The sequence below is a fragment of the Dermacentor albipictus genome, chromosome 7, assembly GCF_038994185.2.
Source record: "Dermacentor albipictus isolate Rhodes 1998 colony chromosome 7, USDA_Dalb.pri_finalv2, whole genome shotgun sequence".
NCBI lineage: Eukaryota > Metazoa > Arthropoda > Arachnida > Ixodida > Ixodidae > Dermacentor > Dermacentor albipictus.
The window spans coordinates 106,269,910-106,287,386 of NC_091827.1; the positions used below are offsets into that span (position 1 = coordinate 106,269,910).

The 17,477-nt window shown below is 44.5% G+C and overlaps 1 protein-coding gene across 1 annotated transcript in view; it reads right to left on the reverse strand.

Moving 5' to 3' along the window:
* Window positions 1-17,477, reverse strand: part of LOC135903523 (uncharacterized) — a 28,565-nt gene that overhangs the window by 7,254 nt on the left and 3,834 nt on the right. The window contains exons 2-3 of the mRNA XM_065433835.2: window positions 3,617-3,688; window positions 1,910-1,975 (exon numbers count right to left, since the gene is read on the reverse strand). Of these exons, the coding sequence (XP_065289907.1) occupies window positions 1,910-1,975; window positions 3,617-3,688 (138 nt within the window). The remainder of the gene's footprint in view (window positions 1-1,909; window positions 1,976-3,616; window positions 3,689-17,477) is intronic.

The following is a 17,477-nucleotide window of genomic DNA, read 5'->3' on the forward strand; positions in this document are numbered from 1 at the left end:
GTGGGCGAAGAAACCGATGGGCTAACGCGGTAGGCTGACAACGACATTCCTTACTGCTTCACCGACCGTGCTACGAATTACGATTTGCCAACACTGAAACTAAGACTGGTGTTTCTTAAGCAGAAGCTTTTTTTATTATTTTTTTAAACCGTCTGAGGAACGCAAACGCTCTTTTGTGTTCTGAAAGCTCGAGCACAACGTTCAGCCGGCACGCTCCGTGAACTGTTCTCGGAGCAGCTGTGAGTGCCCATGCGCAACGCCGCAAGTGTGCTGCACAATCCTTTTTCACTCCAGCTGTTCGGTTTATTTAACGCACGGTGCAAAGCAGCGGCCATATTCTTTACAAGGCTGCAAATGCTGCTCCCTCGAAAATAGCTCTTGCGGACGAGTGCAATGTGTTATATACGTCATGACAGCTTGGTCGTACGATGTATTTTTGCGATTTTCATATATTACGAGGAGACCGCGTAGCAACGTCAAGTTTTCGCAACTTGCTTTAGATTCGCAAGCTGGTACAAAGAATATACCAAAATTAAATTCGAGAAATTACATTTTTAAAGAACCTAGAAGAGAGATTTTTAGGCACCTTAAGCTCGGGGTCAACTCCGAATTCCAATTTCAAACACACGCAAATCAGAGAAATTATTTCAGAAAACACCCTCTGGGCTTATTTCAATGGCTTGTGTTAGCATTTTACAAAGAACGATTTTTCGGGCTCAAAAGAGTAGAATTTTGATGTGCGGCCTAAAATATTTTTCAAACAAGTTGAAAGACTGGGTAAGTTATAGCAAGCTTGAAACTTGAAGTTCAGAATTTCGTGAGCATGCACCGAACCCAAAAAACGCAATTCTGTATACTCATTCTGTTATAACAGTTGAATTTGATGTTAAGTGTTTGCCACTCATTTCAACTTCCTACAATGCTTAAGATGCTCCTGTTGAAGTCCTACATCATGGCAAATTTCTGAGCTTAGGTGTACCATTAAGCATAGTTTAGTAGCTCTTTAACAGAGTTTTTTTTTGCCGAATAACAGTTGTTAACTTTATCGTAAAATAAAAAAATATCAATAACAACATTTTACATCAAAAATCACGCACAGATAAGAACGAACTTCATTTTCTATACTAGTTTGCTTTTACCTACCTCTAGCTTGTGCTACAAGGCTAATAAAAATTGTTGCAATGATGAGCGAGGTGAACATTTTTTTTATTCTCATATAGTTATGTTGTCACGCAGTATTGGCGGTAAAGAACACAGTAGGAATACTGTATATGGGCGAAACTAAATTTCATTGGTTGAACCTGTGGCAGCAAAGACTAGCTACACTTAAAGCACAAGGTTTGTGGCGAATGCAGTCGGCGATCGTCGAAATCTGATCTGCCGGTCATGCGCATCGACTTTTATACACGAGTCATCTAAGGTCCCAGGGTAATTGATGGTGCCCGCGTGTCTTCCAGAAAGTTCTACACAATTCGCGTTGCACATGCAATCAGATTACACAAGATTCAGTGGCAGCAGGAGCATTCATAACATTCGAGAAACCTTCGATAAATGTGGGCGCATCCCGCGCAAAGTGATAACGTCTGTTAGACAGTGAAAATCGCTCACACGAAAGAGATAAGCAACTCAACGTATGTAAAGCTTCCTGGTAACGTTAGCGCGCCTGCCTGAATTTATTGTTAAAGCACACAAAAAGCTTTATTCTCTGAAGTGCCAGCTACCTTGTAAAATTGCTCATGTCGTGCGAAAAACGAAACTACAAACCTTGCCGCGAAATTGAAAAACATATGCAATAAGTAGACTTTCTGGGTATGTCAATATGCTTACTCTAAACGTTAGTGTTGAACTAAGCATTTGGTTAGCATATTAGGGGAAGGAAAACTTCGCGTTTTGAGAGAGCTTTGCTTACCTCCCCCATGATGCAAAAGACTGAAGTGTACATGGAAGCGGTCGTGCCATTGCCATAACTTGGCACCTGTAAAATTGGTAAGACACATATTTAGTATATCGTCATACATTGCAAATGAAGTCAGGGCGATTTACAACGAAACAAGATAGCCAAGCTCTAAAACCACCAGAAGGCCATGAAATAAAGAAAAACCGCCGCACAGAGAATACGTTGTGCCCTGCGAATCAGGCCCAGTTAGCTGGAAGAGGCAATAGGAGGAGTGCAGTGAAAAGTAAGTAACATGCATCCGAAAGGTTCAGGTAGCACAAAGCACATATAAAGCTTGAAAGCAGTAAGAACACCACCTACAGCAGGGGCAAGATATGTACAATAGAATACAAACAGGTTACTGTCTGAAGCGACCTTGGTAATATTAGAAGCACATCTGCTGAATAGCATATATTAAGTAAATTTTTATGTTACTTGCATAGGTAGTGCAATATGTCTTATACTTATGAGAACTATGGGGATATTGAAATTTGAGAAATGTGCGAGAATTGCATCGGCAACTTTCAGGTTTGATATGATACACAAGGCAGCTTGAGAAAACAAAATATGGAACTGTTCTTGCAGATTTAAATTCTGATTTGCATTGCCAATTAGAAACCACATGAAACTTGAAAAGTTATCGAAAGTATTTTAGACTGATGTACCATATTTTATTGTAATGCAACCTTAATAGGGGGAAACCCATCGCACGAAAAAGAAAGGACACCTCAGATTTGGAAAAATTTGGAAATTCTTGTGTGGCCTAATGTCACCTTTGGAACAACAGATAAACAATGTATTTTGAGAGTAGACATTTTTCATACGAATGCAGGATGGCAAACACTTCTCAATGTAAGCACTGTGTTCAAGAACGTTCCGGTGAACCTGAAATGATAAGCATAGCATTGAAATATTGGGCTTCGGCCAATAAAGGACGATGGGTGGGTTTAGTCTAGGTGATATCAAGCGAGGGAAGTGGAGTACCGCAAGTCATGTCATAGGCAGTATCCTTATGTGTGGATTTTTAAAGTTAATATGCTTTAGTGCAGCTGGTGCGAAGATTCAGCTTACACACTGAAGGATGAAAAAAGTAAGGTTAATGTTGATATGAAAACTTTTGTACATCTAATTGACGCAATGCAGGTGATCTGATATTGTGTGTATGGGGCAGGGAGTGGCGATAGAGTTCTCAGAGAGGCCTTGTTCCGTAGCGTCGCCTAAATTTTGACTGAACATGACATTGACACGCGGACGTGTTACTTGTCCTGATAATTATAGCTGCAGTCATCACAAGTGTCTTTTTTCTGTCCATGAGAAGACGCTATATGTTAACACAGGTCCCAGAGCAAATTTAAGCTGTGAAATAATACGGCAGGCATAGCGCGAAACACACCGACACGGGCGAAGGCACATGGAAAACGGTATGCTACACTTTCGCGCTGCATTGTGCTTTCTATGTATCTTCCCGTGTGTCCATGCCATTAACGCTGTTCCCGCCTTATTATGCTTCAGAAGGAAGCCAATGATTTCACTTCACTGATGAAGCATGGAAAGTATCGAACATAACTGTCTTTATCCTCATTTTATACAATACGTTAAAACTCTCGTTCCTATTTTAGCTTTAAGGTGCAGGTACAAGCAGGGAAATCTTCAGTTTTTTTATTGCATCAGTCGGTATACCTGGTGAGATGAGCAGGTTAGCGGCACAAGGTCAAAGTTGAGAAGGTAACTGATGCCTTGCTGGGCAGTCCCCTGAAAAAAAAAACGTATTTCATGTATATGTACGCCACATAATTGACTTTTCCAGAGCAATCTATTGAGCGAAATAAAGGTCTCGTTTCACAATTTAGGAAATGCATTTATGCATAAGTGTGTCGCTTTTTAATGTAATGTAATGTAAAGCCATGGCAACTTGAAGCCGGAATTGATAAGCTTTCTTGCTCTTAGCTGCTCATCGAGATATGCATTAGGTTTCTCTTCTTCTTTCCCATGACGTTCCCCCCGGAACAACAATAAATAAATTATGGGGTTTTACGTCCAAAATCACTCTCAGATTATGAATCACACCGTAGTGGAGGACTCCAGAAAGGTTGACCACCTGGGGTTCTTTAACGTGCACCTAAATCTAAGCACATCAGTGTATTTGCATTTCGCCCCCACCGAAATGCGGCCGGCGCGGCCGGGATTCGATCCCGCGGCCTGGTGTTCAGTAGCTCAACACCATAGCTACTGAGGAACCACGGCGGGTTTAACGAAACATTCCGACGTGGGGAATCGAATCCGGGCCTCCTGGGTGAGAGCCAGGCATCCCAGCCACTAGACCATTCCGGAAGCCCCGGAACAGTTGATGACTTCCAGAGGGATATGTTCTGCACTGGAGGTGAAGATTTTCTCGAGTAATCGAACAGGGCAGATACGAATGTTAACAGGCCCGAAGTAGACTTTTTTGGCAACCGTTTTTCTCTAAAGTCCTCCTTACTTGGTATTGCCTTCGACCAGCAGAGCATCCCCTCATTTGGGGTGTTCAGACTTTCTAGATGTCATGTCACGATGTGATGCAAGCTCAAGAAGAAATTTCATCTCTTCTGGCGGATAATGCATTCTGTAAAGTCGCTGTGTACTGCCATATCTGGTTGTTCCCATCCGACAAGGAAGCAGCAGTCTTGATGTTACTGGTGGACAAGGTAGTAAGCCTTCTGTTCAATTAAAAGTGGGCTAGTGTTAACCAATGGTTTATTTATACAGGTGCTATTAACGAGGGTGAGTGGCGTCCAGGTAATTATGACTTCGATTTCACGGAGTACTTTGTCGACTTGCAGTGAACCTACAGACGCGTTTCCTCAACAGCTACGGAAGGCTTCTTTTACACAGTCCCCAGCTTCCACTGAAACACCACAGTTCAGCTCGAACCTTAAACACACAGGTGAGGCCATCCTCAGGACAAAAGTTCCTTTGTTCATGTAAACAACATAGCCATTGCAGTAGCTAAAGTTCTTTGTGGCGGAGCTTGAACGTAAGACTTTGGCCGAATAAATGATGCTGGACCAGGCCCGTACCCAGGGGAGAGGGCGGAGGTTCCCGCCTCCACCTCCGTAATTAAGCAGCATAAACTCGTCGTCTCCGCCCATGCCACCATTACTCACACACATTCCGAAAGTGCCGCCAAATCAGTCTCTAGACTTGACAGCTATTCGGCGGTCAACATCTTGCTCCCTTTTTCACTCCTTTTGGATTGTTGTAGTTCTCGGCATCTCCTCGGATGGGAAGGCCAGCTTTCCCATTGATTCGGTGCACGCGCGAATAACTCGAGATGCGTTCTGTTGTCACCATCTATTAAACGGTCACGCAAATTGCTGTTGCTTCGTTAGTTCAACCTTCTTTGTTTAGTCTGATGTAGGGACCAGGAAAGGGATTCAGTTCGGATTTAGCTGGTCTGTATGCTCGGGGAACGGGTTGCGGCCCGATAAAACGCCAATTGCGCCTAACTTTTCTCTTTGCTTCATTATTTCTTTCAGTGACGGCTCTCTGCGACGCTCGCAGTTCTCGGACCCATACACACGTGATATGGGCTAGATAAGGTGGAAAATAAACTAATGCGAAACAGCGTCCGTCATCAAACCAGGCAATAACCGTTAAACCCATAAGCAATATGACTGTCACCTGTTACTTCATGCGGTTTTTCTCTAATTTTATAGCACTTTTTGTGCGAAATTGGCAACTAGGAACCAGAGTTCCATGGAGGTAGAGAAATTAAGCAATGTACTAAGGGAGAGAGCCCAAGCAACAGCCAAACAGAAAGGAAAAGCAAAAATTAACCAATTTAACCGTTTTTGTTCGTGAAAATATTTATGGAACAACATCTTTTCATTTACAAAGGAAGTAGAGAAAATGCTGCCGAAAGTGGAAAATTATTCCTTGTGTTTTGAATGACGCTTCTATAGTTGTGGGTCGAGCCACATGATGTTGCCACTTCTCTTCTGTGCTAATGTGGGTGTTTTTCTAACCATCCGCGGTGGGCGCAGTACGTCTAGAACTGCAGCGTCCTGCGATTAAGCGGTTGTACGGGAGAGGTGGCGACGCATCGTTACGCAACTTACCAAATAACAGCACCAGTCGGTATTGGCACTTGAATGGTAGAGCAGTAAACAAGGGATACAAATAAGTTGTGATCCTTCTGCAACTATATATTTCTCTATACTTCTTCCAGAGCTAATTAAAAACGGACTACTAGAAATCTCTGTTTTGCCCTTTCGCTTGTTTACTTGTTCTTGGCAGTGTTCGTCCTGCGCTTATTTCATGCGCAAGTACATTTGATGTGGTGTATCTCAGAGCGTACCTGTGAGATACGCAATATTTCATTGATCATTTGCGGGTTTACGCATCTTTATGATGAATGGTGAGCATTATTCACATTGGTACCAGTAATGGTACCCCACCCCCCTCCTGAAAAAAAAAACACTGGGTACGTGACTGAGCAGGACGCTCATCTTTCTGCCATAAACAACTTGAGGGCCTGCCTTAACTAGTCCGTACTCAACTTCCTAATTTGCCTTAGATAAACAGTTCTTATTGCAGCGCAGGTTAAAAATAAATCCGCACTTTTGATTTGTCATGAGTAATAAGTATCCGGCGAATTCTAGACCAATGACGTTAAGGCCTTAATTGCCAAAGCCTGTCGGTGCGAAATGGTGCATTATCTGCTGAATGAGATGACGCTTTGCACCTTCGGCAAACTGCGGAGAAGAAGATTCTGTTCTTCACATATCGCGGTGCCTTCAGGATCCAGAATCTTTCCCTTAAAACTGATTCTTCGTGTGCACTATTTTTGGGAAATTTCCTGTGAGCAGCTTTGGAAATGAAGTCCGTCGAGGAATTTTTTTAGTGCTGATACAACTGGATAATTGATGTTCTTTTAGCGTGGAAAAAATGATAATTGGCAATGGTATCTTATTTCTTCATCGCAACCGATAAATTCCTGAAGCGATCGGTGTTTACTGAAAGCTCATAGCACAGAATAAATATTAACGGCACTATACACTTCACTGTCATCTTTTGGCACTGAGGGGTGTTTTCAACTCCAGCGGTCCGCGAGTCCCGTGGCGCGTCGGGGGCACCACGAATGGCTGCTTGGCCGATAGTAGACTTGCAATGAGTTTCTGTGAGCGAGAGGAATTTCTTGCCTTCATATGGACCAGTAAAAAGTATGGCGTGGTGCGGTGCAGTGCTGTGTGGTGTAGTAAGGTGTGCCGTTGGGAACATGCACACTATGTTAAGATAGTGACTAGTGTAGTCTCCTACACATCTGCTTTGCCGGTATCCATTTCATGCTTACATCTATCGTGGATTACGGGTGAGTCAGGATTTTTTAAGCGATGCTTTCGTTGTCTCTTCCTTCGTCTTACAGAAACTCTTCGATCAATAGAAAAACACTTCGATCAATAGAAATTCCTTCCTCTTAGAACGCACTGAACCACTATTTCACAAACACAGGTATGAAAATCCCCAATATATAAAAATACAAATTATTAAGAACCAATTAAAACGCCACTTTAGATAGGGCGGAACTATTCCAAGAATTATCAAATCTCAGGAAAAGTACAATTTCCTACCCTTTCAGATATCAACCGCCATACTAAATTAGCTTCTTGCGCACCCATTATGGGAAAGAAAGATTTGACGACGCACTGGCAACTACACTAAATGACCTAGACCGGAAAAATGCTGACGTTCTGGCCCTTACTATTAAAAGCTTATCTGACCTCTTTGCGTGATTGTATTCGAGTTGCTTATGTGTCTAACTGTTCATTGAATTTTTTATGCTGTGTAATTGTTCTTGTAACTGCCATATGTGATGGGATGGTCTCATAGTTTCTTTATTTGCTGATATGCGTATATAACTGAATCGATATAACGAATCGTCGTGTCACTGCTGCTGTATGGTTGGCTAGAGCTTAGTCAAGCTGCACAGGCGCAGCTTTTTCCTCTGGCCCCCTATTTTCGCTGTAACAATTTATTGTCTGCGGCGAAAATAAAACTTCATTGATTTATTGAGTTTCCCACTGCTGCTGCTCTGGCTCCTGCTGTCTGGCACACCGCGTCTGGGGTGGTTCAGAGATTGTGTATAGATAATAGGGGCGAGTCAGAGGGAAAGGCGATGCGAGAAAGTCGTTTTGACACCACCGCGCCAAATGTACCCAATGCAGTACCTGCCAACTATTCCGAATTTTCCGTAAAATGTAGTAGATTAGTCTTACGATATGACGACTCTTGTTTGAAATATTACGAAACACATTTTATTTACAAAAGAAAATGTGAAAATGTAGTAAAACTACACCCTGGTACCTTGCGCTGGAACGAGAGGGCAATACGTATGCATGAGATCATGATTTGCAGCTGCAAGCTTGCAGTCTACTCAGGGGGTCACGATTCCATATCCAAAGCTCGATAGTGCAGATAGCTCCTCTAGGGACTCCGCAAACATGTTGCCATGCTGTTGCCCTTCGCGCGGCCACACGAGGTTTTATATCAGTAAGCTTCAGTCACTGCAGTGTAGGCCTCGCCTTTTGTGTGACCAGCTGCCGCGTCGGACGCAGTGCGACTCCGGCCTGTAGCGGCTCGTAGTGTAATGGCGTGCTCAAAGTCCCGACAGTACTTGCAAGTGTTTTTGAAATCGTACATGGCATAATGTTCGTGCTTTGTGCCGTCGAAAAGAGGGAGACGTTCGGATTCTGCACCACGTGTGCAGGTGATGCGGAGATCTCGCATGGCGGCAAGTCTGACATCGAGGTCAACATCGTTTCCAAAAAGCACCAGGTACACGTGTGAGCCGCGGACAGCCAGCCAAGCTTAGCAAGCTTAGCTTAGCAGAATGCCTTTTCAGGGCGTTTTTAGTTGAACACAACTTCCCGCTTATTGCCAGCGATCATGCCGGACCAGATTTCCGGAAGATGTTCCCCAAGTGCAAGGAAGCGAAACGCTGCGCCTGTGGACGAACAAAGACGACGTCAATGGTTCGGGAAATGGCCGCCAATGCGGAGACTCCTTCTCTCGATGCCCTAAAACAGAAAGTATTTTTGATCACTGTGTATGGCAGTAACAATAGGGATATGCAGCTTTGCCCTACTGTTATGATATAGTTCGGTAAAGAAACGAGTATAGTCAAAAGCCGCCTTCTTTGCCTCGGGACCATCCAAGGGGAAGCGACAAATCGCAGAATTGCAAATCTGGTTCTAGACAAGATGAAACTCGGAATTTGCCTGTTTGAAATCAGTTGGCTACGTTTTGGGACAAAGCCAATCTCATGATCGGTAAGAAAAACAGTTTTTCTACTGTACTAAGAGAGGCTCAACCAGGTTTAACAGGGGTTGCTTGCCCGTGCTATCTCATCAACTTGGCAGCAAAAAAAAGGAGCTTCAAGTCTTCCTGTAGAAATTGATGAGGCTTTTCTTCACATGTTATTTTACTTAGATAAAAGCTCTAAACGGAAAGATCGCCTTAAAGAGTTCCAAGAAATGTATGACGTCGTGGTCAGAAGGATGCTGAAGCATTCGGTGACATGTTGGTTGCCGTTGGGAAAGCGTTTGAATACGCTGCTCGACCAGTGGAAACCACTACGCCGCTTTTTTTTTATCTGAAACAAAGCAGTGCAACAAGCATAGCTTGTTTTTGAGTCATACCGAATTCCGGAGACTTCCTCACTAACCTCTAAGAACCCTGCACTGAGCCCAATGTCTGCTACACATCTCCAGAAGATGGCTGCAGACCTTGGGAAAAAAAAGCGCCGACGGCGATTAACTCTCGCTGAAGAGGAAAGGAGCTCATTCTGGACCTCGCGCGAAAAAACTGAAACTTCATACATGGAGAAGCCAGCCAGGCAACCCTTGAGGAGCCTCGGTTTTATTTATTGTCATCGGAGCTAAACAGGGCTTGCTATCTTTTTCAGCAAAATTTTATACCGCTTTTTGAGAAGGCAAACTGCCTTCTTCAGGCACAGGCTCCAGAGATTCATGTACTGAGGGGCCTCTTGAACTACATTTTTGAGGATCTCCTGACAAGATTTGTGCGCCCATGTATTGTCAAGGCATGTCATGCATTGCTGGAAGTTGACTATGTAGGTGCAAAGAACCAGAAACGTAATGAAGGTGTCATTGGCAGCAGAATCTACTCTGTGTTTCAGACACTGAGCTGCATTGACAGAGAGCAGTTCTTTGCTGTACGACTGTACTTAACGGTAACGTGCGATTACATTCACCACAAATTCCCACTAGAAGACGTCTCTCTTAAGATGGCTGAAGTTGCTCAAGTACAAGCTCTGGAAACTGCTTCATTCAATAACGTGCGCCATTTTATTATGGCGTTCCTGCTGTCTTACCCCAGCAGAGTGCCACATCAAAAGAAGCAATCGATGCACTTGAAGTCGAGTTTGCCAACTTGGAAGCATATCAGGTTCCCGCCGATATATTGAACACGTGGGATGTGCAGCGGTCGCAATTAGGAACCGTTCGAGGTGTCGACGGATTACTCAGGTTTAAAAGAAGTTCAATGGTTATGCTGGGTATTCTCTCCATTTCTCACAGCAATGGTGTATGTGAGAGAATATTCAGCACTGTGAAGAAACTTCCAACGGGGTTTCGCTCATCTGTGTGTGAGAAAACACTTCAAAATCTGATGTTGGTCAAGGGGCACCAGAATGGTACTTGCTTTGAGCAAACCTACATGGAGAAACCTCTGAAGCAGGCAAAGTAGGCAACAGCAAAATCATTGCACAAACAAATTGTGTCCGCGTTTTCACTCTTGTCGCTCTCCAATACACGGATTTAACTTGTGGTTGTGAAAACGTGAGTAAGCTTGTCGCAAAAGGTAAATCCCTTAAAGAAAGTGCTGCGGCGCACACTCCCCCCCCCCCCTCCTTGCCCCGCCGCTATAGTTTTACGAATTTCCAAATGTTCAGGTTAGCAGGTATGACAAATCCTTCTGGAGCTCTCTGGGAGTAGCCATATCAGACTCTTGACAGCTGTATTTATACGTGACTCCTATCCGAAGCACTGCAGAAACTGCAGCGCTTCCCTTTCTACTAACGTGCGAGTCCAGGGGGGGCGTAGGTAGAACTGTAGAGAGGGCGGAAGGGAAGAGGCCGTTCTCATACAAGGGAGTAGGTAGGGTAAAGGCGAAGTGATAAGGCGAGGAAATCCTAATACTATACTACAGCGGCTGCGAGGTAGCTGGATAAGCTTAAGTTCAAGGTACGGTACGGTAGGTTGTTGCTATAACTAAAAAAAATAAGCACCCTGCAAATATGTCAAGGGGACAAACTACGCAGGGCGTGCAGAAGCAGAGCAGTTTTAATTAAAGCGCACCACAGGGTCCAGGCGACACTACGGAAGCAGTCGACCGTCAAGTCAAAATTTCTGTGCCCGCCGCGGTAGCTTTGGGGTTAGGGAATTGATTAGGTCGCGGATTTGACCTCAACCACGGCAGCCGCATTGCGATGGGGGCGAAATGGAATACGCACATTAACTTAGATTTAGGTACTCGCTAAAGAACATCACGGTGTAAAAATTAATCCGGAGTCCGCCAGAAAGACGTGCCTCATAGTGCGGTTGCGGTTTTGGCAGGTACAGCCCTTAATCCAATTGAATTTTAATGCTTTAGCCACGGCAGCATATGTCATGTGAGGCGATCACAATGACCAACCTCCTGAGAGGTTATGAAACATGGCGCACAACAACGCTTCAAGCAAACACTGCGTGCGCTGTGTACTACAAACAGCAGTGGTGCACGCAATGTAACTTAAACATCAACTCACCACTCTCGTTTTTGACTAAACGTTGAAAAAGTTAAGCTTTAGCTGTCAACATCACCGCTAATTATCGTCAATCAAAGCAACCAGAACAGAAAGCTTCACTTACATCGATCCCCACAGTGCGTGGGATCTGCATAGTTTACTTGTATCTCTGCAGCAAGTTTAATTTCATCAAAAGCCGTCACTATGAAGGATACTGTTTGTGCAATAATTCGCTCCGGTTGTTCTTCAAGGCGTGTTGCGATCTCGTTTCCATGCAACAGTCACTTTGTAACGGGCAAAGACATTTGCAGCAAACGATTGGGTATCTTCAAGCAGTGGGCTCTTCTGAGGTTTCATTTTATTATTAGGGATGTCCATATCTCCCAGTTCTCAAAATCGATATGCAATAACAGCTTTATATTTGTCGCCCCCTCCTGTCCTTCTGGGACTCCAATACAGCAGCCTACTACGCTTTCTTTTGTGTTGAAAGTTGACAGCAACTCTTTGGTAGCTGCCTGAATAATAACAGAACAAGCATGTCTTTTTCGTTGGGCCGACAAGTGATGCACCGACGATATACCATTGAACGATAGCCAAACCACGAATAGTGCAGCAAAGCCAGGGGACTCGCTACAAAGAATCCTTTATCTGAAATTTCTTCGTAGGTGTGTTATGTTACTTTATACGAATGTAGCAGAATTGAAAAGGCTGACGTTCGATGTTTCGAAAGAGTTTGACCGCTGATGTTAGGTCTCGACAATGTACATGTTGGCTGCAGGAAGCAGACATGCCGGCATTCTTTTGTTCTGTATCGAATGTAGGCTGAATTCTTTCCGAGCATCCGTAAATGACTATTATAAAGGACATGAAGGTTTGAAGCATAGTGCCAGCCACTAGACTTAATTGGCAGTGGATGTCCTTGTGCTCCCGTTTCATTGTTGGCGATGATAGGCAACGCGAGTATCAGCAGAACACAGCATTATCTGCTTCACCATTGACGTGCTTGAGGTCGTGATAACGTTAAAACCTCCAAGGTCTATCACGTAACTCGGAAGTGCGTCATAAATGGACGGCAATCCAAAGAGGTCTCCAGAGGACTCAGGCCCAAACAATGAAACGTTCCTTTCCTTCGAGCGCTTCCTAACCTTACGTGAGGCCTCCTTACAGCGAAGGACCGATGGAGGAAGCAAGCGTACTCTGAAAGCTCCCTTCACCCGTCCTCACGTAAGGAGCGGTTGCCGCCATGCCTGGGTTCGAGATTACCTCTTAAAAGCTTTAGGCGAACACCAGAACACCACTATTCAATAAAAAAGGTTGTATCGTCACACAATCTTTAAGTTGATGAGCTAATATAGAGAAGCGTGGACGCTTTTTTCTAGTTTTGTTTATTAAACCTAAAGAAGTAGCGTGTTACGGTGCAAAACTTGATGTGATCCAGCAACGCTGGTACGCCGGCGTCGTGCAACGCCTAGCAACGCTTCCATGCCGCACGCGTGACTGAAACGAACGTGCCTGGCAAAACGTACCGTGCTCGCGCTTCTCCGAAGGTGGGCGACAGCACGCACGCGCAAGCAAACGTCACGTGGTTAAGCAGTGAGGCGAAGCGCTCGTTCAGGGCCAGGAGCAGCGTAAGGACGCATGAAGGTAGCTTGGTCCAAACAATGAAACGTTCCTTTTAGGTGTGTGCGAATATTGAAATTTTCGATTACGAATCGAATACGAATAAGGCGAAGAACTCTCTTCGAATATCGAATCGAATATCGAATACATGTGTAGTATTAAAAAATTGCAAGAGAGGTAACAATAGCTTTATTACCCTTTTAAAAATAACATTGCATTTTACAAGGTTGCTTCAAATTAAAGAGGTACTCAATTATAGATAATGGACTCAGGTAATGCCCTCAGTCAGGTAAAACGCTTGTTACAGATTGTCGTGAAGGAAAATTAACTGCTCAATATGGCCAGAAAGTAAACGCTCTCTATGCACTGTCACATTTCTACCGGTAGAAAAGACTCTCACTAGGAACTGAAGTGGCAGGGATCGCCAAGTACTTCCGGGCGAGTGCACTTAAAAGCGGGTACCTGAAGCGGCCAATGGACTGCCACCACTCACAAGGATTCATGCCCCTTTCCAGAAGAGGCTTTTGCGCGTAGTCTGTAACTTCCCCCTCAGGGGCATATGCCAAATGTGTCTTCTCTTTGTTCATCACTAGATCGTCAAAAGCATTCCATACACTCGATGCCAGCAGTGGACACGAAGTCGACGCTGGCACGGCGGTGTCCCCACGGTGTTCCACGACGGCTTCCTGGAGCTCCCTTGTCACAAGGTTTTTCAGCCAGATCATCTGACCAGATGCCTGATGAACTGTGGCCATAAAGCGCGGATCAAGAAACATGCCTAGGCTGGCCACTTCATCAAATTTTCACTCCGCACAAAGAGCCTTGATACATTTTGAATCAACGTTAGCAAACCCTGAGTTGCCTTTGCAACCTTCAAGGCAATGGGGCATTCCAAAAATAATTGGAATTATAAAGCTTGGCGAAAAAGAAACCGAAACTGATCATGTTTCAAATGCCTGAAGCAGATAGACTGAAACAGAGCATACGGATAATGAGCGGATCATGCGAAGTTCTTAGTTAATAAACATGTTCTTAGGAGAATGCGGAGCAAGCATACAATTGGTTAATTGCTCAATTATTCGCGGTCTATCCGAATATTCGCCGTTTCCACCGTTATTCGGCCGTCCTCGGATATTCGTGAATTTCCGAACATGCATTTATCGAATCGAATACGCTTCGAATATGGAAAATATTCGATTCGTATTCGAAATTCCGAATATTCGCACACCCCTAGTTCCTTTCCTTCGAGCGCTTCCTAATCTTACGTGAGGCCTCCTTACAGCGAAGGACCTATGGAGGAAGCAAGCGTACTCTGAAAGCTCCCTTCACCCGTCCTCACCTAAGGAGCGGTTGCCGCGTGCCTGAGTTCGAGATTATCTCTTCAAATCTTTCCGCGAACACCATTATTCTATAAAAAATGTTGTATCGTCGCACAATCTTTAAATTGAATAGCTAATATAGAGAAGCGTGGACGCTTTCTTCTAGTTTCGTTTACTAAAGTTAAAAAAAAGTTGCGCATTACAGTGCAAAACTTGATGTGCTCCAGCAACGCTGGCACGCCGGCGTCTTGCAACGCCTAGCAACGCCTAGCAATGCTTGCATGCCGCAGGCGTGACTGAAACGAACATGCCTGGCAAGACGTACCGTGCTCGCGCTTCTCCGCAGGTGGGCGACAGTGCGCATGCGCAAGCGAATGCCACGTGGTTAAGCAGTGAGGTGGAGCGCTCGTTCAGGGCCAGGAGCGGCGTAAGGACGCATGAAGGTAGCTTTGGAGCTACCTTATGCTGAGGAAGCACCAAGGAAGCCTTCACCGAGGGCCCCTCAGTAAGGAAGCGTTCAGAGTGACATAAGGTAGCCTCACCCCAATGAAGGCTTCCTTAGTGAGGTAAGGAAGGTTTCATTGTTTGGCTTCTTATGCTGAGGAAGTACCAAGGAAGCACCAAGGAAGCCTTCACCGAGGGCACCTCAGTAAGGAACCTTTCAGAGTGACATAAGGTAGCCTCACTGCAATGAAGGCTTCCTTACTGAGGTAAGGAAGATTTCATTGTCTGGCCCTGAGTGCTGGTAGAGAGCGTGGACGGTAGCGGTTCTGCTGCTCGATGCGAAAGCTATCCAAAAATCAGCGTTACGGAATTTGAGTCACGTTTTTGTCGGATGTGTTCCTTGTCTACAGATTATCAAAAGCTCATGCTGCTTCTGCTTGCAAGTACCTCCTCAATTATCGAAATCTGTCGCGGGCACTTAGCTTCCGATTATTGTCAAGTATCGCCTCAAACTGCTTTTAAAATCAAAGCCACTTGCTTATATATCCGTGGAAAGGCATGACCTTTAGGTGGACACTCTTTAGATAGTTTGCGCAGCTGACTTATTCTCAATGTGAGAAGCTCCATCGTTTTCAGTTTAAGAAGCAGTGACATTAAAGAAAGCGCTTCATTTTGTGCTTCAAGGCTGCCAGAGAAGCTAATGCGCTCGGTGCTTCACCTTCGTACAGTATCAAAACATAACAGTCAGCCTCGAGCAATCGCACAGGATTGAGGTGCCCAATATTTATGCCAATATTGTGCAGCCCCACTTCGGAAGTTGTCGATCGCTTATGCATGTTGTCTTTTTCTCAGGAGGGCGACATTGGAGCACTTTCTTTGTCTGGTTTATTAGTTTCGTTAGTAGAATAAGCAAGCTGATTGAAGCCTTTAACACTGACTTCAACCGATTTATCCCAGATTGGTGTTCGTAGTAAGGTAGACGCGAATCACAGGTTTTCAGCACCACAATTTTAAACATAGGAGGTCATATTCAGCATGAGTCGCAGCGTTGATGGGTATACCTAATTAAAGTGGCGTGAACATTGAAGCGTTCTTCTTTGTAATTGCTTTCTGAGACGCACGCTGGATGCGTTTTTTTTCTGTTCTATGACAGCTAGTTAAGCAGTTAGGTCGACAAAGCGAATAATTACTTTACATGCGGCTCAACTTATGTGCGTCCATGTAACAGCTTGTGTGGAAACAACATACTGCATTATAACTAACAAACGGAACCATACGTCGCCGATGTGTCTAGCTTGTAATTATACAAGCAAAATCACGCAAATATTTCTTCCATCTCAGTGAATAGATGTAAACTAACCCCATATTGTAAAATCAAAAACAAATCTTACGTGGTCGGCAAACTCTCCTGAAGAAGACACCAGGCTTGCTACGTTGATTCGTAGTTAAATGCCAACTGCAATGAAATCTCCCTTTGGCTAAATTAGTAATACATGCACTTTACACTCTACTGAAACAATCAGGGTCGACTGGCCTATAATTTTTGCCAGCACTATAATAGCACCCAAGCAGATGGTGCGAATCTCTTACGGTTGGCGTCCATGACATAAGTCCCAGCACGGTGTCTACGAGAATGATCCTCGCGCTGCGGGAAGCCTCAAGCAGCACATAATTTTGGAGGTCATGCGAAGCTGTTCTCCAATTTTGTTCGTCCTTCGCTACAAACATCGAAAAATGAAACCGTTTCTTAGGCGTTCTCATACGATTTGTGGTTCTGCTGCCATGAGCATCTGGCTCTGCTAGCATATATATATATATATATATATATATATATATATATATATATATATATATATATGGTGTCAGCGACACGTGACAGAGGTCATTTGAGGTCGCTGGAAGAGACGTTCGTGCTGTAGTGGACGTAAAGAAGTTGCCGCTGCTGCACGTGTTGCGTCTGCTGTAGATGAAGATGATCGTGAATATAAATACACGGCTCTCAGGGCCCACCGAAGGCACTGAATAATGTACTGAGAGGTGTCCGCAAGAGCCGCCCACAGCAGCAGGGGTTTTGTCGCAGAGCCATATAGCGTACCACCAAATATATAATTTAACCAGAAGCCGTTCCTGATAGAGGACTGGTTGTTTTTCTCACATAAGTAAAGCCCGGTGTAAATTCTGCCAAGTAGTCGCGCTTCCGCACAGACCATGTGCGTCTAGTTTCAATTCAAGAGTTGTCATGGTTGCAATTGTGCCCTCCGCTGATATGTTTCCATCACTTGTTCTTTTTCACTGTCGCGATTCGATGGTGGCTTCATTAGTAGAGCGTTAGCTCGCCTCTTCAGCGTTCTCGAATCTGAAATGCATCTGTTTC